The sequence below is a fragment of the Salmo trutta genome, chromosome 27, assembly GCF_901001165.1.
Source record: "Salmo trutta chromosome 27, fSalTru1.1, whole genome shotgun sequence".
In the NCBI taxonomy this organism is placed as follows: Eukaryota; Metazoa; Chordata; class Actinopteri; order Salmoniformes; family Salmonidae; genus Salmo; species Salmo trutta.
This window is the reverse complement of record NC_042983.1, coordinates 38,491,827-38,513,713: the sequence shown is the minus strand read 5'-3', so window position 1 is coordinate 38,513,713 and position 21,887 is coordinate 38,491,827. Positions and strand designations below refer to the sequence as shown.

The following is a 21,887-nucleotide window of genomic DNA, read 5'->3' as shown; positions in this document are numbered from 1 at the left end:
ACATGCATGGCTACATATTGCTATTGGTGCAATCAATCACTACAGGGCAGCTTTGGCAGGCTATTTTTTGTGAACAAAACAATGATTACTCAAGGAGCTGCTGATTCAGTCACAAGCACAAACCCACAAGAGAGAGAGGCCCTGCTTGCTTTCCCCAAACCCCGCTTTTAGTTGGTATATCACTATGGCAACGACACACCTTGTGGTTTGTTGTCAATTCCCCCCTAGCTAGCCAGAACAAGTTAAGAGCCATCATGTAGTTTAATACTTATAATACTTATAATATTTAGCTACACAACAATAACGAAAACGTCAAAATGTCGGATATATTATGCAGGTGGCTAAACGTAGAGCTCCGGCTATCAAAAACCGTTGGTAAGTGTGAACAGCTAACGTTAACGTTAGCAACTGTAGCTAGGTAATGTATTAACTTTAAACTAACAATTTATCTAGCCAGCCTGTAGACAATTATATTTTGATGCAATGAGTCCAACTTGTGGTTTGCATTGTACGTTTTGTATATTGTGTTGTGTAGTATTTATAGTTAACAACAACAAAAAACTGAATTAAAGCCATAACGTTAGTCTGCAATATTTCCTGCTGTTCAATAATGATAAATTATAATGTCACTCCGTGATAAACGTACTTTTAAATTAATTATATATAGTCATTGATTCTTGAAGAATATAACTAAGAAATGCCCCGTGAGCATAGTTCAACAGTCTTACCCCATCAAAAGCACAAATATAAGCTTATTTTACTCTTTTGTTTGTAAACAATGTAATACTTAGCGCAGGGTCTTGAAATTGCAATATGTGACTTTAATAAGCTAGTTTGTTGGTTCGCTTTTTTTCCTTCTCATCTCAAAATCAAGTGTAGCTATAGGAGTTCCAGTTGTTGGTAGCCTAGATGCCTATTGCCTAGGGTGGCCCTAAATGTTACACTTGTCTTTTTGCAGACCCCAGGTCCATCTCTAAAGATTTTGCAAATGGCTATCTTATTGGAGAGGTCCTGCATAAATATCAACTGCAGGGGGATTTTGACCTGTTCTTAAAGAGCAAGTAAGTTAATCAGTTGATATTTCTTTAATCAACAATGTTCCAATATCTTATTATTTTGCCTAGGTTACAAAACAATTGTCTCTCCTAGCACTGCAAACTCAAAGCTGAATAACTTCACACTCATGGAACCCACATTGCAACTGCTCGGAGTTTCCTTCGACCTGAGCATGGCCCAAGCAGTGATGCGGGAGCAGCAAGGTGCTGCCACGCGGCTGCTTTATCAGCTCTTCATACTGCTGCAGAAGAAGAGGAAGGCCGGCCTGACAGGCACAGCTATGGAGGCTATGCAGCCAGCTGCCACAGCTTGCCTCCACCGTGTGGAGAATGACATCTACTCTGAGGTAAGTGGAATAAGGCTCCCTCAACCCCTCACGTCTTCTTCATTCGTTTGTTGTCGCCTGGGTGGTCTAGCGTTGTAATTTTTTTAATTAAACCTTTATTTTGACAGGGTTATATTCAGTTATACTGAGACTAGGGTCTCTTTTTCAGATTATCCCTGCATCACTACATGAAACATATATACAAAATTACAAAACATTAAGAAAAACAGACATTTATCAACATAGAGGTCTCTAATTATTTTTCTGAACTGACCAAGGATGACCAGAACATCTCTGTGAGTTGTTCCACATAAAGGGTGCAAAAAAATGTGATTTGATTTGAAAACTAAGAGCAGCTTTACCCAACTCTGTGGAGATCGAAGGGACCTCCTGCGTTATCCAAGCCTGTGACCAGGTTTGCCTACAGTACACGTTTGCCAGTGTCGGCGTGGCTTTGAATCTGACCCACTGCCTTTGTGACAAATACTGTCTATATTTTCCACAATCTCTCCTTTGACCAATAAGAATACGTTTTTTATTTTTTTAAATTGTATCTGTCTTTATTATCCCAGCGCCTGAGGACAGTCGTCAAGAGAGAGGCTGATCTGAAACTCCAAAAAATCGCTCTGAAGTACGAAATGAAAGGTCGAGAGATATATGACAAGTCTGTCATGGCCCACTTTGTGGAGGAGCAGAAACGGCAGAAAGTGCAGGAAGAGATGAGACTCCAGGACATTGAAAAGGTATCAGAAAGAATCCATGTTCACACTACATTTAGTCCTGGGCTAACAGCCTCCTAACCCTGGGCTAACAGACTTGTTAGCCCTGAGCTAACAGCCTCCTAACCCAAATCCTAACAGCCTCCTTAGCCCTGAGCTAACAGCCTCCTAACCCTAATCCTAACAGCCTCCTTAGCCCTGGGCTAACAGCCTCCTAACCCTAATCCTAACAGCCTCCTTAGCCCTGAGCTAACAGCCTCCTACCCAAATCCTAACAGCCTCCTTAATCCTGGGCTAACAGCCTCCTTAGCCCTGGGCTAACAGCCTCCTAACCCTAATCCTAACAGCCTCCTTAGCCCTGGGCTAACAGCCTCCTAACCCTAATCCTAACAGCCTCCTTAATCCTGGGCTAACAACCTCCTAACCCTAATCCTAACAGCCTCCTTAGCCCTGGGCTAACAGCCTCCTAACCCTAATCCTAACAGCCTCCTTAGTCCTGGGCTAACAACCTCCTTAGCCCTGAGCTAACAGCCTCCTAACCCTAATCCTAACAGCCTCCTTAATCCTGGGCTAACAACCTCCTAACCCTAATCCTAACAGCCTCCTTAGCCCTGGGCTAACAGCCTCCTAACCCTAATCCTAACAGCCTCCTTAGTCCTGGGCTAACAACCTCCTTAGCCCTGAGCTAACAGCCTCCTAACCCTAATCCTAACAGCCTTGTTAGCCCTGGGCTAACAGCCTCCTAACCCAAATCCTAACAGCCTCCTTAGCCCTGGGCTAACAGCCTCCTAACCCAAATCCTAACAGCCTCCTTAATCCTGGGCTAACAACCTCCTTAGCCCTGAGCTAACAGCCTCCTTAATCCTGGGCTAACAACCTCCTTAGCCCTGGGCTAACAGCCTCCTAACCCTAATCCTAACAGCCTCCTTAATCCTGGGCTAACAACCTCCTTAGCCCTGAGCTAACAGCCTCCTTAGTCCTGGGCTAACAGCCTCCTAACCAGTGATGTGTATAAACCCAGGATGACGGGGCGCTGTATTATAGCGCAGCCATCTTGGTACTCCTCTGTTTTAAAAAAAGAGGGAAGCTATAGTAATGCATTTATTAATGTCTACATTTGTTTTTGACACTTGTATTCTATTACAGACACCTTAGTGCATACTTTTACATTATATTATGTGAGCTAAACATAAAAATGAAAAAATATATCTTTTTTTTTAAATCCTTAAAATATCTTTTTTTAGAGCCTGCCAATGTTACTGCCCCACTAACAACAAAATACTCAAATATAACACATACAGTGCCTTGCAAAATTATTCATCCCCCTTGGCTTTTTTCCTATTTTGTTGCATTACAACCTGTAATTTAAATAGATTTTTATTTGGATTTCATGTAATGGACACACACAAAATAGTCCAAATTGGTGAAGTGAAATGAAAAAAATAACTTAAAATAACTTAATAAATGTTTTTATTAAAAACGGAAAAGTGGTGCGTGCATACGTATTCCCCCCTTTGCTATGAAGCCCCTAAATAAGATCTGGTGCAACCAATAACCTTCATAGGTTACATAATTAGTTAAATAAAGTTCACCTGTGTTCAATCTAAGTGTCAACTGATCTGTCACATGATCTCAGTATATATACACCTGTTATGAAAGGCTCCAGAGTCTGCAACACCACTAAGCAAGGGGCACTACGAAGACTAAGGAGCTCTCCAAACATGTCAGGGACAAAGTTGTGGAGAAGTACAGATCAGGGTTGGGCTCTAAAAAAATATCCGAAACTTTGAACATCCCACGGAGCACCATTAAATCCATTATTAAAAAATGGAAAGAATATGGCACCACAACAAACCTGCCAAGAGAGGGCCGCCCACCAAAACTCACAGACCAGGCAAGGAGGGCATTAATCAGAGAGGCAACAAAGAGACCAAAGATAACCCTGAAGGAGTTGCAAAACTCCACAGCGGAGACTGGAGTATCTGTCCATAGGACCACTTTAATCCGTACACTCCACAGAGCTGGGCTTTACGGAAGAGTGGCTAGAAAAAAGCCATTGCTTAAAGAAAAAATAAGCAAACACGTTTGGTGTTTGCCAAAAGGCATGTGGGAGACTCCCCAAACATATGGAAGAAGGTACTCTGGTCGGATGAGACTAAAATTGAGCTTTTTGGCCATCAAGGAAAACACTATGTCTGGCGCAACCCAGCACCTCTCATCACCCCGAGATCAACATCCCCACAGTGAAGCATGGTGGTGGCAGCATCATGCTGTGGGGATGTTTCTCATCGGCAGGGACTGGGAAACTGGTCAGAATTGAAGGAATGGTGGATGGCGCTAAATACAGGGAAATTCTTGAGGGAAATGTGTTTTAGTCTTCCAGAGATTTGAGACTGGGACGGAGGTTCACCTTCCGGCAGGACAATGACCCTAAGCATACTGCTAAAGCAACACTTGAATGGTTTAAGGGGAAACATTTAAATGTATTGGAATATCCTAGTCAAACCCCAGACCTCAATCCAATTGAGAATCTGTGGTATGACTTAAAGCTTGCTGTACACCAGCGGAACCCATCCAACTTGAAGGAACTGGAGCAGTTTTGCCTTGAAGAATGGGCAAAAATCCCAGTGGCTAGATGTGCCAAGCTTATAGAGACATACCCCAAGAGACTTGCAGCTGTAATTGCTGCAAAACGTGGCTCTAGAAAGTATTGACTTTGGGGGGGTGAATAGTTATGCACGCTCAAGTTTTTTATTTTTTTTTGGTCTTATTTCTTGTTTGTTTCACAATAAAAAATATTTTGCATTCTCAAAGTGGTAGGCATGTTGTGTAAATCAAATGATACAAAACCCCCAAAAATCTATTTTAATTCCAGTTTGTAAGGCGTTCGCAAGCCACTGTATAATAATACATATAATACTGAAACACTATAGAATTACATTAATTTCTATGGAGGACTGTTCCTACTGGGGAGTGCCAATATGGCCGACCGGTGGCTTTAAAGCCTCTCAATGGCCAATACATAGCATCAGCAATCCAGGGTTTATATTCATTATTGCTCCTAACCCTAACAGCCTCCTTAACCCTGGGCTAAGAGAGATTGTAGCCCAGAGCTAAGCTAATGTTCACATTTGCACAGTGGGACAGCACAAAACTTAGGCCAGGGCTACCTGGCCCTGCTCTGGAGCAGGGTTAGCGCCAACCTTTTTGTGCTAGCCAATCACAGACTTCCATTGTTGCATTGTGGGGTTGTTGTGGACAATGTGAAGGAAAAGCTGCTCCTATCCAATGTCAAACAGTGCTTACTGCATACTGAACTGCTCTGGTCACATACATATAGTGAAGTGAATGAATGATGTGAGACGTTTTGATACTCAATGTGCTACTTGATGCCTAGCTACTATGCATATTAACTACATTGACATAATATTGTCGTTGCAGCACCGACATGTACGCAGAAAGCAGCATGAGATGATGACTCGAATTCAGACCGCCATCATCCAAATTCCCAAACCCCCGCCCAACCGGACATTGAAGGCCCTGGAAAAACAACAACAGAACCGGAAGCAGCAGGAGGCTCAGGTGAAAGAAGAATGTCTATATTGTAAAGTGTCAGGCTATGTAAAAAGGGTTTGGAGTGTAAGGCAATGAGAGGATAATTTAACATATTATACACTCCAGGGTGAAGTTTCCCCTAGCTACAGATCTAGGATTAGCTTCCCCTCCCCAAACCATTAGTGGGGGAAATGCAAAGCTGACCCAAGATCAGCGTCTAGGGGTAACTTCACCCTACCTCCACTATGTTTTGGCTTCAGTGGGGTAGCTTCAGCCCGTGAAGTAGACCGCACTAGGGTCAGGTAACGGGCCAGATCTGCGGAGCCGCGGGAACTCTATGTAATTTGAATACCGCCCCACCATGCTCAAGTATAATTTGTTGATGTGGGTCTATCACGTATACAATTTAACAAGAAAGTCTTTCTTTAATTTATGCTATATGATAAATGATTCAATTGATGGTTTCACCAACAATATGTTTTTTTGCCACTACATAAGTCAGCATTATATTTTAGTGTATTGATGACAATAAATCGAATTCATTTGCAAAATAAATCATATTATTCAATAGTTTCAATATCATGTTAAGATAATGAAATGCATTCTGGGATTCATTGTGCAAATACTCTCCAAAGCGTTGTTTCTGTCATTGTTTTAAGCAACAGTTGAGCTAGCTATCAAGAGACAACGGCCAAAAAATAAATAGAGAAAGTCGAGATTAGAAAATTACAGATTTAAAAATCAGCAATGTATCAACACAAAAGTGGAGCCCAAAAGAGGAAGGCCAAAAATGAGAAAGCAAAGGAGGTATCAAAATGTGTTCAATTAGATTCCTTTTTCAATGCAGTTCAAGTGCAGCCATTGCTAGCACAAGCAATGTAGCAGGACCAGAAGAGGATGTAGGTTTATCATCGCCAGCAGCAGATTTTTTAGCGGGTCAAGTGAGCCAAGGTCAAGCTGTTCCATCGTACCAGAAGAAGCAACTATGACAGAGGAGGATACATGTTGTCAGGTATCGGCGGATACGACCCAGCCAAGCCAGGCTGGACAAGCTATCTATCCCCTGGGAGGAAGAGGAGCAGGGCGAGGCTAGAATCGTGGCGTCTGAGGAAACAGACGGCCGTTTTACCTATCCTTTGTCTATTATGCAACAAATGTGTATGCAAAAGTTAAACGGCACATTATTGCGTTAGGCTCGTGTATGCCTACCGGCCCATTCCCATGAGATGACGAAAGGCGGTGAGTCGTGTTACACATTTACATTATTTAGCAGACGCTCTTATCCAGAGCGACTTACAAATTGGTGCATTCACCTTATGATATCCAGTGGAACAACCACTTTACAATAGTACATCTATATATATTTTTTTTTTGGGGGGGGGTTAGAAGGATTACTTTATCCTATCCCAGGTATTCCTTAAAGAGGTGGGGTTTCAGGTGTCTCCGGAAGGTGGCGATTGACTCCACCGTCCTGGCGTTGTGAGGGAGCTTGTTCCACCATTGGGGTGCCAGAGCAGCGAACAGTTTTGACTGGGCTGAGTGGGAACTGTGCTTCTGCAGAGATAGGGAGGCGAGCAGGCCAGAGGTGGATGAACGCAGTGCCCTTCTTTGGGTGTAGGGACTGATCAGAGCCTGAAGGTACGGAGGTGCCGTTCCCCTCACAGCTCCGTAGGCAAGCACCATGGTCTTGTAGCAGATGCGAGCTTCAACTGGAAGCCAGTGGAGAGAGCGGAGGAACTGGGTGACGTGAGAGAACTTGGGAAGGTTGAACACCAGACGGGCTGGATGAGTTGTAGGGGTTTAATGGCACAGGCAGGGAGCCCAGCCAACAGCGAGTTGCAGTAATCCAGACGGGAGATGACAAGTGCCTGGATTAGGACCTTTACACCACTACAACCAAGGCTGGAATCAAATTACCACATACATGGCTATGTTATTCGGCCAAGCTGGATTGCGCGTATTGTGAGCCTTGCTGGTGAGCCTTGCTGCTTGTTCGGAGATCGGAGTTCCCCTTTCTTATCTGATGCGTGAGTGAATGGGGTGAGAGATTGGCGCCATCTAACATCCAAAATAGCATGTTATGAGACATCCCAGATTCACATGGGTGACTGTTTGGTATATGAGCAATGGAAGCTCAATGGCACTATTGACGCAGAAATGGAGAGAGGCGTGCTTAACGCAGCACATTTCTGGCGACAGGTGTTGGAGCGCATAGTTAATGTTATTCTCACACTTGCATCATGTCATTTGGCGTTCAGAGAGCACCGTGAAAAGCTGGGGCAGGCCAACAGTGGGAATTTTCTCAGTATAATTGAACATTTTACCACCCAGTTCTTAAATAACTTTTAGGACGCCCGGCAGGATCCGTCAACTATCTCAGTCCTCAAATCCAAAATGAGCAGATTTATATCTTAGCCGAGAGAGTGAAGTGTGACATTCAGGGAGAGATGCAGGAAGCCCCATTTTAAAAAATATATATTATTATGGACACCGGATGTATCCAAAGTAGACCAGTTAAGCCAAGTTTATTGCTATGTGAGAGTGATAAGGGATGCAAATAATGTCGCCACAAATCTGACCATCACAGAGTTGTTTTGGGGATTTCTGGAGCTTCAACATAAAATCCTGGGCAGCATAGAGGATAATGGGCTGGATATTTCAAAATGTCGTGGGCAGGGGTATGATGGAGCTGCTAACATGAGCGGGGTCTATTCGGGTGTGCAGGCCAGAATATCCGAAAAAAAGCCGCTTGCTGTTTATGTGCATTGCTCAGCGCACAATCTTAACCTGGCTCTCAACGACTCTGTCAAACATGTGCCAGAGATTAAACAGTTGTATGATATTGTTGAACTGTTATACACCTTCTTCAGGCATAGCATAAATAGATGGTCAATGTTGAGTGGTATATTTGATTTTGCATCAGAAAAATAAAATATAATTCTAAAACGACTGTGTCCCACCCGCTGGTCATCTAGATATGAGTCCCTTGCCGCCCTGAGATACAGATATGTGGACGTAATGAAGGCCCTCAACAAGATTGTGCTTTTAAATGACAAGAAGGACGAGAGGGATGATGCAGCAGCACTGAAAAATAAAATGGATTAATAAATAAATAAATACATCTTTCTGAAGACTTAGGTTTTTAGAAAATGTGAACGTCGTCTCCAAAATGCTCCCTATTCCGACAGGATTTTGAGAAGGCCAAAGTCACTACATAGACCCTTGCCGACAAATGGGGAACTCAGAACGCATTTGAAGACACTCGGAGAAGGAAAACGAGGCGTCATTTTTTATGAGTTTTGTGAGGACGAGCGACTGTCTGATGGGGAGAGTAGTTTTAGAGTCAACGTCTTTAATGCAAACCTTGACATCGTTATTCACCAGCTGTCAAACGGATTTAAAAGTCTGCGGGCAACATCGAGTCTGTTTGACTCCATCCATCCCACTACCCTGGCCAACTCAGATGATGATGCGCTCTGCGAGACCGCTAGCCAGCTGGCAGAACATTACAGCAAAGATATATCAGCTAGCTTCCCTACCAATTACTCTCTTTCAGGGCCTGTTTTAAGAAGGAAATAGCAAAACACACTACAATGGGAGACCTGGCCAAGATGCTCATTGTGGATTACAATTCAGTCACTGCTACATTTGGGGAAGTAGTTACAGCGATGCTCCTTTTTATGACTGCCTGTAACGGTAGCCAGTGCCGAGCGCTCCTTTTCCAAACTGAAAATAATGAAATCATACCTGAGGAGCAGCATGGGACAGGAGAGACTGAGTGTGTTGGCCGTTCTGTCCATTGAAAACACCAGGGCCAGGACCATGGATTTGAATGCCTTAGTCAACGACTTAGCAGAGCGCAAGGCCCGTCGAATGCCAATCAAAAGACTGAGTAAGCTTATATTTTTACAGGGCAGGCTACCCAGACAGCCTATATAAATCAAGCTTTATTGAGATTAATTGACATTGCTTGTCAATCTACGACTATGCTCTATCTGTCTTTGGAAACCATGTTCTGGTGCACAGCCCCTGAGCCATTTCATTGTCGTCATAGCCTATACGTTTAACTAGGCTATAAGAATAATAGTAAGCACATACACATCATATACTGTTAAAAAGGCATGCTGCCATTTAAGCAATCTGTTTGAATACTCCACTTGATTGATTTGCTGGTGTTTTTGCTATAGGCCTCTGCGGGAGGCAGATCATTTGAAATACCGGTATGTCAGTTTTGCCGCCGTGCATAACTTCAGCGATCATGTACTGGGTCATTAGCTGTGTTTCTGTCAAGATATTGATCTATATATTTATGTTTTATAATATTGGCTATTGTCTATTATTTGCAGATAAAATAGGGTGTTTTTTGACCGCTTTGTGCTTTCCGTGGTGCTGATCGACTAATACAGGTTCATTTCTGACCACCGTCCATGGTGCTGAATGTATTGGCTATATTGCTTCTCTGGTAACAGCTTCAAATGTGCCCTTAGATTAGGTTCTGCTCTGCTGTTACAATGCTTAGTAATATTAACACACAGCCTTACCAACAAAATTATTTACATTTTAAGGGAAATATGGGTAGGGACAGGGGCCTGTCATTTTTTGGGGCACTTGGGCTGGTTGGCTTCACATCATACCCCTCCGCTGTGGATCATTTCCATAGAACTTCACAGGCCCTTTTTTGACATGACCAAACTCTCCATTGTGGTTTCCTTACAGAAGGTTCACATGGAAATCGCCCAGTTTGAAAAGAACAGGAAGAAGTTGTCACCTGCTGGCGCCTTTGGCACCTCTTCTTTGAGGTACGTGTTGGAAAAATCCCAACCACAAATCTTCCCAAATAGTTCCCCTAAAAATGAGTGTTAACTGTTTCAGAGTAGGGGTGCTGATCTAGGATCAGATTCCCCCTTTCCATTTGCTTGTATTCATTATGATCTAAAAGGCAAAGCTGATCCTAGATCATCACTCCTACTCTAAGAAGCTTGATATATGCAGCCCTTGACTACCATCCATCCTCCCCACAGTGCCCAGCAGATGTCCTCTTTCCACAGTGAGACCCCCAGAAGCCATGGCTCCCAGTTGCAGAGGCCTGAGGAGCTGGCTCAGGCCAACAGCGAGTACATCCAGAAAATCCGCCAGAGGCTGGAGGAGGATGCAGCAGCTCGTCAGCAGAGGGAGAAACGCCGCCGCCGTGTCTTAGTGGAACAACTGAAAGCCCACGAGGCCCAAGAGGTGAGCAGCAACCCACAGACAGTGTATGACCTCTCATACTACATGATGATGATGTTATTAATGATGATCCATGTTCAGCACTAGTCCCCAGTCACACTAGTCACCAGTCACACCAGTCACATAGTCATTTGTGAACAGGTGTAAAACCTACACATGTCATTTCAGCTAAGACATGGGTAGCTGCTTCCACGATTATAAACAAATAAAATGTAAATTTAGACCTGTTCGATCGTCCCGTCATGTGTCATTGTGTCGCTCCGTGGTGATGTTTACCCTAGGTACAGATCTAGGATCAGTTTCCCCTCCCCCCAATCCTAACCTTAACCACTAGTGGGGTAATTAAAAACAGACACAAGATCAGCGTCTAGAGCCAACTTCACCCCACACAAATTGTGTCCTTTTGTGGTGCAGGAGGCCCTTCGAGAGGAGCAGCTGGTGGAGCGTCTGACCCGTCAGTCCCAGCTGGAGAGACGCCTGGCCGTCCAGCTCATGCAGCTCCGCCAGCAGAAGGACGTTCTCCGACAGAACCGAGTGTTCCGCGAGAGACAGTACCAAGAGCAAAGGCTGAGGGATTTCCAAGAGGCCTTGGAGAGGGAGGCGGTGAGATCCATGTAGTCCATCGCTCCATAGGATGGACCATAGATAGACTATAGACCAGCGTTTCCCAAACTCCGTCCTTGGGACCCCAAGGGGTGCAAGTTTTGTTTTTTGCCCTAACACTACACATGATTAGTTGATTATTTGAATCAGCTGTGTAGTGCTAGGACAAAAACTAAACCGTGCACCCCTTGGAGTCCAGAGGATAGACCGTACACCATAGATAGGCTATAGATAGACCATAGACCATAGATAGGCCATAGATAGACCGTAGACCGTATGCCATAGATAGACCGTAGACCATAGATAAACCATAGACCATAGATGGACCATAAATAGATCATAGATGGACCATAGACCATAGATGGACCATAGACGGACCATAGATGGACCGTAAATAGACCATAGATGGACCATAGACGGACCATAGATGGACCGTAAATAGACCGTAGATGGACCATAGACCATAGACGGACCATAGATAGACCGTAAATAGACCATAAATAGATCATAGATGGACCATAGACCATAGACGGACCATAGATGGACCGTAAATAGACCATAGATGGACTGTAAATAGACCATAGATGGACCATAGACCATAGATGGACCATAGACGGACCATAGATGGACCGTAAATAGACCATAGATGGACCGTAAATAGACCATAGATGGACCATAGACCATAGATGGACCGTAAATAGACCATAGATGGACCATAGCCCATAGATGGACCGTAAATAGAGCATAGATGGACCATAGCCCATAGATGGACCGTAAATAGACCATAGATGGACCATAGATGGATCATAGACCATAGATGGACCGTAAATAGACCATAGATGGACTGTAAATAGATCATAGATGGACCATAGACAATAGATGGACCATAGACAATAGATGGATCATAGACAATAGATGGATCATAGACCATAGATGGACCATAGGCCAGCAGCATACCACCCTGCATCCCACTACTGGCTTGCTTCTGAAGCTAAGCAGGGTTGGTCCTGGTCAGTCCCTGGATGGGAGACCAGATGCTGCTGGAAGTGGTGTTGGAGGGCCAGTAGGAGGCACTCTTTCCTCTGGTCTAAAATAAAATATCCCAATGCCCCAGGGCAGTAATTGGGGACATTGCCCTGTGTAGGGTGCTGTCTTTCAGATGGGATGTTAAATGGGTGTCCTGACTCTCTGAGGTCATTAAAGATCCCATGTCACTTATTGTAAGAGTAGGGGTGTTAACCCTGGTGTCCTGGCTAAATTCCCAGTCTGGCCCTCAAACCATCATGGTCACCTAATAATCCCCAGTTTACAATTGGCTCATTCATCCCCCTCCTCTCCCCTGTAACTATTACCCAGGTTGTTGCTGCAAATGAGAACATGTTCTCAGTCAACTTACCTGGTAAAATAATGGATAAAATAAAAATAGAAGGACCATAGACAGACAAATAGATCATAGATGGACCATAGACCATAGATGATCTGCTTGAGCAATGCCCTGCTTTAGTCAGTCATCAGCAGCCAACATGTCAGAAGAAGTAGTGTGCAGGATTTCCCCTTCAGTGAGACCCTCGGCAAGTAGAGGATGTATTGCACCTGCACATTGTACATATATACCTAGAATCAGCATATCATCATGCATGGAAAGTAAAGCCTCATCTAGTTAAGCTACTTAGTTGTTCAAAATTGTAATGATATTATTATTATTAACAAACAAAAGGTTTGCATTTGTTTCATGTACAGCCATGCTTCAAAAGAAATACAGTGTAAAGCCAAGTATAGTTTTAGGTGCTTTCAGGAGAATATTACTTTATTTTCGATTTCTTAGTGTTACTTACAATATGTTTTTGGAGTGGCTGGATTCTGGTCACGAGGGGCGATTAAACTAAGGTTCTTACTATCCGATAAAGGTAGGGGTTAAGGTTAGGGTTTAGGTTTAGGTTAGGACGTCCCAAGGATCCCGGATAGCACTAACTATTAAACTAAAAGCTGATGTGAGGTTTGACCTTTGACCTGCCACTGGTGTAACAGGCTCTAGCACACCAGGCCAGTTTGGATCACGCCGAGGAAACTCGGAAGGAGATTGAGGTACATGACAGGATAGCAACGGAGCGCGCCCAGGCTCGCTACAGGAAGCACTCTGACAGCTGCCGAGAAATACTGGAGCAGATAGTGGACCTGGCCACGAAAGCTGGAGAGTACCGCCTCCTCACTGGAAAGTACGTGCCACCGTTCGAGAGTGTTATTCATTTCTACAAATTGAAAGTTTGAGGTTTTTATGTCATTGACATTTGGAGCTATTGAAATGTTTGAATATTGTCCCATGTACATTATGTAATTTACTGATGTCCCAAACTAGCCCCATACGGATAACCAAAGTCAAACCAAATTGACCATGGTCAGTGTGATGGGCGTTACAATCTGGTCACGTGCAACTGTGCTCCGAATTGATGATGGCTTGGGTGCTGCCAGCTGTGGGCATGTGGGCAGGACTGAAATGAACCCAATCCAAGGAAAACTGTTATGTACCCTTCATTACTTGACATACCCTTTTGTCCTAATAATCTCACACATCTCTGTTCTGGACAAGACTGACTTAATGACCAAAATTATCCTATTTACAGTTTGTAGTCAATTGTGACTGTAGAATAAATGTTTCTGACTCACATCGATGCCACATAGGCTGTTTTCAACCAGATCCGTTTTTATTGTATTCAGTAGTACAGTTTACATGACGTTCTGTACAAATGTTTGATAGAATCTGAAAGACAAGGGTGTTTGTAGTTTGTTGAGATATAAAATAATGAAAGTGAAAAGGCTGCTATATCCATCTAATAATACTAAAAGCACTCACAATATCATAAGCCAGCTATAGATTTTGAGGAGCTAAGACAATCTAAGAGTGTTAACCCCCGTAGAAATTAACAATGTGTCAGAATGTGAGTATTTCACCACCCACTGGGCACACACTGGTTGAATCAATGTTGTTTCCACGTCATTTCAATGACATTATGTTGAACCAACGTGGAATAGACGTTGAATTGACGTCTGTTCCCAGTGGGAAGTTGTGTTTGCTCATACCGTTATAGCTTTGCTTGTGGAAAATCGTTAGGTTAGCTCAAGGCACGACATGACGGAATCATGTATTATTTTGCTTGTCAAATGACTTGACCAACAAAATCAAATAAAGAAAACAACCTAAAATTCTGTCTCATTCTTCTCGTAAAGGTTTTAATGTAACTTGTTCACTTGTACTGGTTCAAACAACAACAATTAGAATGTACTTGGAGGGAAGAGAATTAGAAATGATATGTAAAGGCAAAGCAGAAGACAAGTAGACAAGGGTGGGAGAGCAACCTTCCCTTTTTGGGACTGTTTTTGTAATAAAAAAAATATCTTCAAGACCTTAATCATTAATTCAGTAGAGTGATACTCCAGCAGGACTGGCACAGTATTCTAACGGCATCATTTTAGATGCAACACAGCTCTGAGTGTACTTTGCTACTCTGTCCTGCAGTCTTATCCCTGGGAAGTTGATGCGGGAATGGAAGGAGCTCATGTTTTGCGGGAAGCTCCTGTATGACAGTGGCAGTCTGGAGGAGCTACCTGCCGACCCCACCCCAGAGCAGTTCATTGAGGTTGAGAAACAGGAGATCCTTAACAACCAGGACTATGATGAGTATATGGTGAGTCCATTAGTGTGAGGTCATGCCCAAGAAATTCTGTTCAGAATTGTCCATGAAATGCTGTTCGGTGTGTAACTGGAATTCAGTGGTTCTCAAATTGTCTTGAAATGGTGTCGCAAATCAAGAATATGACTTGACTGATATGTTGAATTTCACAATGGTGCAGGTTTATAGCCTGGTCCCAGATCTGTTTGTGCTATCATGATAATTCTTTGTATGCCTGGTACCCAGGCTAGCAGGTTCAGCGTTATTGTTGGCAGTAATCCCAGTGTCTTTAGGTGTGTTCTATGTGTTGATTCTGTGTGTTAGAGCATGACTGGTGAGTGGACCTGGCCAGAGGAGGGGGAGACAAAGCCCCCCCCATCCAACAACAATATCCTGGGACATGTGGTGCTCCGCCTGCAGACTATTGTGAACCCCCCCAAACCAGACACCCTTCCTCCCTCCTTTCCTCGGTTCACACTGAAAGCCTGTGTGCTGGGGAAGCTTTTCTCCGGGAAGACCACATGCTTAACCAGGATTTCCAAAGGTATCCCTCCAACCATATGATGCAGTATTGTGCATTACCATGCTACTTCATTTCTGGCAAAAGGTTAGGTAACAGATTAGGTGTTGTCGTGTGTCTTGCCTCGTGAGAGTCGTCTATGTACTTTGGCTAAAACATCCATAGAATAACATACAGGTAACTGCCAAAATAAAGGAAACACTAAATGAGGGATACAAACTATATTGAAAGCTGGTGCTTCCACACAGGTATGGTTTCTGAGTTAATTAAGCAGTTAACTTCCCATCACGCTAAAATGCTGACCAGGTGAATCCAGGTGAAAGCTATGATCACTTATTGATGTCACTTGTTAAATCCACTTCAACCAGTGGAGAGGAAGGGGAGAAGACAGGTTCAAGAAGGATTTTTAAGCCTTGAGACAATTGAGACATGGATTGTGTATGTGTGCTATTCAGAGGGTGAATGGGCAAGACAAAATATTTAAGTGCCATTGAACAGGGTATGGTTGTAGGTGCCAGGCGCACTGGTTTGTGTGAAGAACTGCAACGCTGCTGGGTTTTTCCACACTCAACAGTTTCACGCTTTCGACACCTTGTAGAGTCCATGCCCCGACAGACTGAGGCTGTTCTGAGGGCAAAAGCGGGGAGGTGCAACTCTATATTAGGAATTTGTTCTTAATGTTTTGTACAGTCAGTGTAGGTATACAATATATATGAATAATATATATATATATATATATATGAAAATGGGACCTCTCTGCAAACCACCATCTATTCTCTCGTCTTCTAACCCAGTCCATCACATCCACATCCTGTCAGCTAATGTTCTGATCCAGGAGGCCCTGGCTGCACGTCAGCTTGGAAAGCTTGGACGTGAGGTCAGAAAACCGGTTTAAAAAAAAATCTAAAACATGTCTGAAAGGTTTTGAAGTGAGTGAATTGGAATAACACGTATATAAAACTGTCATAAGAATGTATGAATGACAGCTGTATGCAGTTGTATATTCCCTTTTTTATCTGTATTTAAATAAAAGCATGAACCTTTTTATACTGTATAAGAGCCCAGAGAGCTGTGAAACATTGCCCACTAAAGACATCGACCAGGTGGAGATGGATACTGAGATGGAGGAGGAGTCATCACAGGATTCAGGTGAAGTTGCCCCTAGACGCTGATCTTGGGTCGGTTTTTTTCATTTTCCCCACTAATGGTTAAGGTGACGATTGGGGGAGGGCAAGCTGATTCTAGATCTGTACCTAGGGGAAACATCACGCCAGAGCGCAATATTAGGAGAATCAGCAGCACATGTTTAAGCCAATGAGAAATGTAACTTGTGAATTCCAGGTATTTTCTTACTTCATTTGCCCGTCTGTAAACAAGCGTTTTGTCTGATTTGGTCTTATTGTTTTTTAGGTCCACTCGCTCAGGAGCCTCAGCAGCAAGGAGCCAAGAAAAAACCCAAGGCAAGTACAGTACAGAGGTATTTTAACATGACCATATATCTCTTATACCTACAAACTGACACAGAGAAACACATACAGTGTATTCAGAAAGTATTCAGACCCTTTGACTTTTTCCACATTTTGTTATGTTACAGCATTATTCTAAAATGGATAAACAAACAATCATCATCATCAAGCTACACGCAATAACCCATAATGACAAAGAAAAAACAGTTTTATTTGAATTTTTTTCAAATAAAAAACTGAAATATAACATTTACATAAGTATTCAGACCCTTACTCAGTACTTTGTTGAAGCACCTTTGGCAGCGATTACAGCCTCGTCTTCTTTGGTATGACGCTACAAGCTTGGCACACCTCTATTTGGGTAGTTTCTCCTATTCTTCTCTGCAGATCCTCTCAAGCTCTGTCAGGTTGGATGGGAAGCATCACCGCACAGCTATTTTCAGGTCTCTCCAGAGATGTTCGATCGGGTTCAAGTCCGGGCTCTGGCTGGGCCACTCGAGAACATTCAGAGACTTATCACGAAGCCACTTCTGCGTTGTCTTGGCTATGTGCTTAGGGTCGTTGTCCTGTTAGAAGGTGAACCTTCACCCCAGTCTGAGGTCTTGAGCGCTTTGGAGCAGGATTTTCATCAAGGATCTGTCTGTACTTTGCTCTGTTCATCTTTCCCTCGATCCTGACTAGTCTCCCAGTCCCTGCTGCTGAAAAACATCCCCACTGCATGATGCTGCCACCACCATGCTTCACCGTAGGGATGGTGCCAGGTTTCCTCCAGACATGAAACCAAAGAGTGCAATTTTGGTTTCATCAGACCAGAGAATCTTGTTTCTCATGGTCAGAATCCTTAAGGTGCCTCTTGGCAAATTACAAGCAGGCTGTCCTGTGCCTTTTACTGAGGAGTGTCTTCCGTTTGGCCACTCTACCATAAAGACCCGAGTGCTGCAGAGATGGTTGTCCTTCTGGAAGGTTCTCCCATCTCCACAGAGGAACTCCAGAGCTCTGTCAGAGTGACGATTGGCTCCCTGACCAAGGCCCTTCTTTCCCGATTGCTCAGTGTGGCCGGACAGCCAGCCCTAGGAAGGGTCTTGGTGGTTCCAAACTTCTTCCATTTAAGAATGATGGAGGCCACTGTGTTCTTGGGGACCTTCAATGCTGCAGAAATGTTTCGGTGCCCTTCCCCAGATCTGTGCCTCGACACAATCCTGTCTCTGAGCTCTACTTTCAATTCCTTTGACCTCGTGGCTTGGTTTCTGCTCTAACATGCACTGTCAACTGTGGGATCTTATATGGACAGGTGTGTGCCTTTCCAAATCATGTCCAATCAATTGAATTTACCACATGTGGACTCCAATCAAGTTGTAGAAACATCTCAAGGATGATCAATGGAAACAGGATGCAGCTGAGCTAAATTTTGAGTCTCATAATAAAGGGTCTGAATACTTATGTAAATAAGGTAGTTCTGTTTTTTATTTGTAATAATTTTGCAAAAATTTCAAAAACCCTGTTTTGCATTGTTATTGTGTGTAGATTGATAAAAAGAAACATTTTTAATCAATTTTAGAATAAGGCTGTAATATAACAAAATGTGAAAAAAGTCAAGGGGTCTGTCTGAATTCTTTCCAAATGCACTGTAGGTGCATAGGTGTTCTATTTTAGCAGTAAGGCCTGAGGAGGTGTGGTATTTGGCCAATATACTACGGCTAAGGGCTGTTCTTAGGCACGATGAAACGTAATCAGAACAGTAAAAATAAATGTTTTGTCAACCAGTTTATATTTCTACTTAATACCTAATACTGTATATACAGTACCAGTCAAACGTTTGGACATACCTACTCATTCCAGGGTTTTTCTTAGTTTTTTACTATTTTCTACATAATAGAATAATAGTGAAGACATCAAACTACATTTTTTGGGGGGTTACTACATGATTCCATATGTGTTATTTCATAGTTTTGATGTCTTCACTATTATTCTACAATGTAGAAAATAGTAAAAATAAAGAAAAATCCTTGAATGAGTAGCTGTGTCCAAACTTTTGACTGGTACTGTATATATTACTTGGATACTTGTAATGGGAATAACAAAGAACATCCTTCCCAGCTCTCTGTGAGGGCCCAGCATGGAGCAGCAGTGGAAAAGTTTCTCAGAAAAGGGAAATCCGTCCCAGACGAGCTGCTTGTGGACATTGCAGTCGAAGCTATCAGGTTTAAACACAAACAAAATCCTATTCTGTTCTATAGAAGTAATAAATCGAATCGAATGCTAAATTAAACTAATAGCCCTTTCGTGTTGAACGTGTATTGACCCTAATCTTTTTACTCTTTATCCCAGGGCAATCCCAGCAGACTCAGGCTGGATTCTGGATGGCTTCCCGGTCGATCTGACCCAGGCCAAGCTTCTGGAGAAGGCCCTGGGGGGCTCGGACACCGGGAAGGAGAGGAAGAGGAGGAACAAGCGGTCCAACCTGTCTGTGGATAGCAACGCGCCTAAGGAGCCCCCTCCTCCCTCTCCTGTGTTGGACCTAGCTCTGCTGCTTGACGTGTCTGATGACCACGTTTTGGACAGGGCGGCCAAGCAGGCCTGTGAGTTTCATAGCCCCGGTCCCAGATCTGTTTGTGTTGTCTTGCCAACTCCTATGGTCATTGTCACAGGTCCTATGGTCATTGTCACGCAGCGTTACCTTGACCATAGGGGTCGGCATGACAACACAAACAGTAGTAGGTATCCAGGCTGTATGTTTCAAGTTTTCACGTTTATTCACCACAACAGTACAGGATACAACAGGTTTATAACAGTACAGGATACAACAGGTGTATAACAGTACAGGATATAACAGTACAGGATACAACAGGTGTATAACAGTACAGGATACAACAGGTATATAACAGTACAGGATACAACAGGTGTATAACAGTACAGGATACAACAGGTGTATAACAGTACAGGATACAACAGGTATATAACAGTACAGGATACAACAGGTGTATAACAGTACAGGATACAACAGGTGTATAACAGTACAGGATACAACAGGTGTATAACAGTACAGGATACAACAGGTGTATAACAGTACAGGATACAACAGGTGTATAACAGTACAGGATACAACAGGTGTATAACAGTACAGGATACAACAGGTGTATAACAGTACAGGATACAACAGGTGTATAACAGTACAGGATACAACAGGTTTATAACAGTACAGGATACAACAGGTGTATAACAGTACAGGATACAACAGGTGTATAACAGTACAGGATACAACAGGTGTATAACAGTACAGGATACAACAGGTGTATAACATTACAGGATACAACAGGTGTATAACAGTACAGGATACAACAGGTGTATAACAGTACAGGATACAACAGGTGTATAACAGTACAGGATACAACAGGTGTATAACAGTACAGGATACAACAGGTTTATAACAGTACAGGATACAACAGGTGTATAACAGTACAGGATACAACAGGTGTATAACAGTACAGGATACAACAGGTGTATAACAGTACAGGATACAACAGGTGTATAACAGTACAGTGAAATGTTTATCTTGGGATCTCTTTCCCAACAATGCAGTGATAGTAATAATATAGATAGTAATAATATAGATAGTAATAATATAGAATATACTATAGATAGTAATAATATAGATAATAGTAATAATGCAGATAATAGTAATAATATAGATAGTAATAATATAGATAATAATATAATATTTTTATGAAGTCAGAACACACTGAACAAAAATATAAGCGCAACATGTAAAGTGTTTGTCCCATGTTTCATGAGCTGAAAAAAAAATCACAGCCATTTTCCATACGCACAAAAAGCTTATTAAAATGGTGTACACAAATTTGTTTACATCCTTGTCATTTTTCCTTTTCTAAGATAATGGATCCATCTGACAGGTGTGGCATATCAAGAAGCTGATTAAACAGCATGATCATTACACAGGTGCACCTTGTGCTGGGGATAATTAAAGGCCAATCTAAAATGTTCAGCTCAGGACCTCCACCTATGGCTTCTTCATCTGCAGGATCGTCTGAGACCAGCCACCCGGACAGCTGATGAAACTGTGGATTTGCACAACCGAAACATTTCTGCAATAACTGTCAGAAACCATCTCAGGGAAGCTCATAGGCGTGCTCGTTGTCCTCACCAACGTCTTGACCTGAATGCAGTTGGGCGTTGTAACCGACTTCAGCGAGCAGATACTCACCTTCGATGGCCACTGGCACACTGGACAAGTGTGCTCTTCACGGATGAATTCCGGTTTCAACTGTACCGGACAGATAGCAGACAGAGTGTATGGCGTCTTGTGGGCGAGCGGTTTGCTGATGTCAACGTTGTGAACAGAGTGCCCCATGGTGGCGGTGGGGTTATGGTATGAGTAGGCATAAGCAATGGAGAATGAACACAATTGCATTTTACTGATGGAAATTTGAATGCACAGAGATACCGTAACGAGATCCTGAGGCCCCTTGTGGTGCCATTTATCTGCCGCCATCACCTCATGTTTCAGCAAGATAATGCACGGCCCCATGTCACAAGGATCAGTACACAATTCCTGGAAGCTGAAAATGGCCCGGTTCTTCCATGACATGTATACTCACCAGACATGTCACCCGTTGAGCATGTTTGGGATGCTCTGAATAGACATGTATGACAGCGTGTTCCATTTCCCGCCAATATCCAGCAACTTCACACAGCCAAGAGGGGTTTGACAACTTCCACAGGCCACAATAC

General features: G+C 43.1%; 1 protein-coding gene across 4 annotated transcripts in view; it reads left to right on the top strand.

Moving 5' to 3' along the window:
• The first annotated feature begins 115 nt into the window (after window positions 1-115).
• spef2 (sperm flagellar 2) overlaps window positions 116-21,887 on the top strand; it is a 50,543-nt gene continuing 28,771 nt past the window's right edge. For 2 of the 4 annotated variants that reach the window (XM_029717992.1, XM_029717991.1), the window contains exons 1-16: window positions 116-375; window positions 959-1,061; window positions 1,150-1,402; window positions 1,954-2,124; window positions 5,542-5,682; window positions 10,372-10,454; window positions 10,677-10,884; window positions 11,296-11,484; window positions 13,513-13,700; window positions 14,999-15,167; window positions 15,477-15,696; window positions 16,467-16,549; window positions 16,731-16,821; window positions 17,083-17,132; window positions 19,236-19,339; window positions 19,467-19,717. In XM_029717992.1, coding sequence (XP_029573852.1) covers window positions 318-375; window positions 959-1,061; window positions 1,150-1,402; window positions 1,954-2,124; window positions 5,542-5,682; window positions 10,372-10,454; window positions 10,677-10,884; window positions 11,296-11,484; window positions 13,513-13,700; window positions 14,999-15,167; window positions 15,477-15,696; window positions 16,467-16,549; window positions 16,731-16,821; window positions 17,083-17,132; window positions 19,236-19,339; window positions 19,467-19,717 — 2,362 coding nt within the window. In that variant the 5' untranslated portion in view covers window positions 116-317. Of the gene's footprint in view, window positions 376-958; window positions 1,062-1,149; window positions 1,403-1,953; window positions 2,125-5,541; window positions 5,683-8,825; window positions 9,548-10,371; window positions 10,455-10,676; window positions 10,885-11,295; window positions 11,485-13,512; window positions 13,701-14,998; window positions 15,168-15,476; window positions 15,697-16,466; window positions 16,550-16,730; window positions 16,822-17,082; window positions 17,133-19,235; window positions 19,340-19,466; window positions 19,718-21,887 lie in introns of those variants that run through there. The other 2 variants (XM_029717993.1, XM_029717994.1) reach the window with 2 other exon arrangements.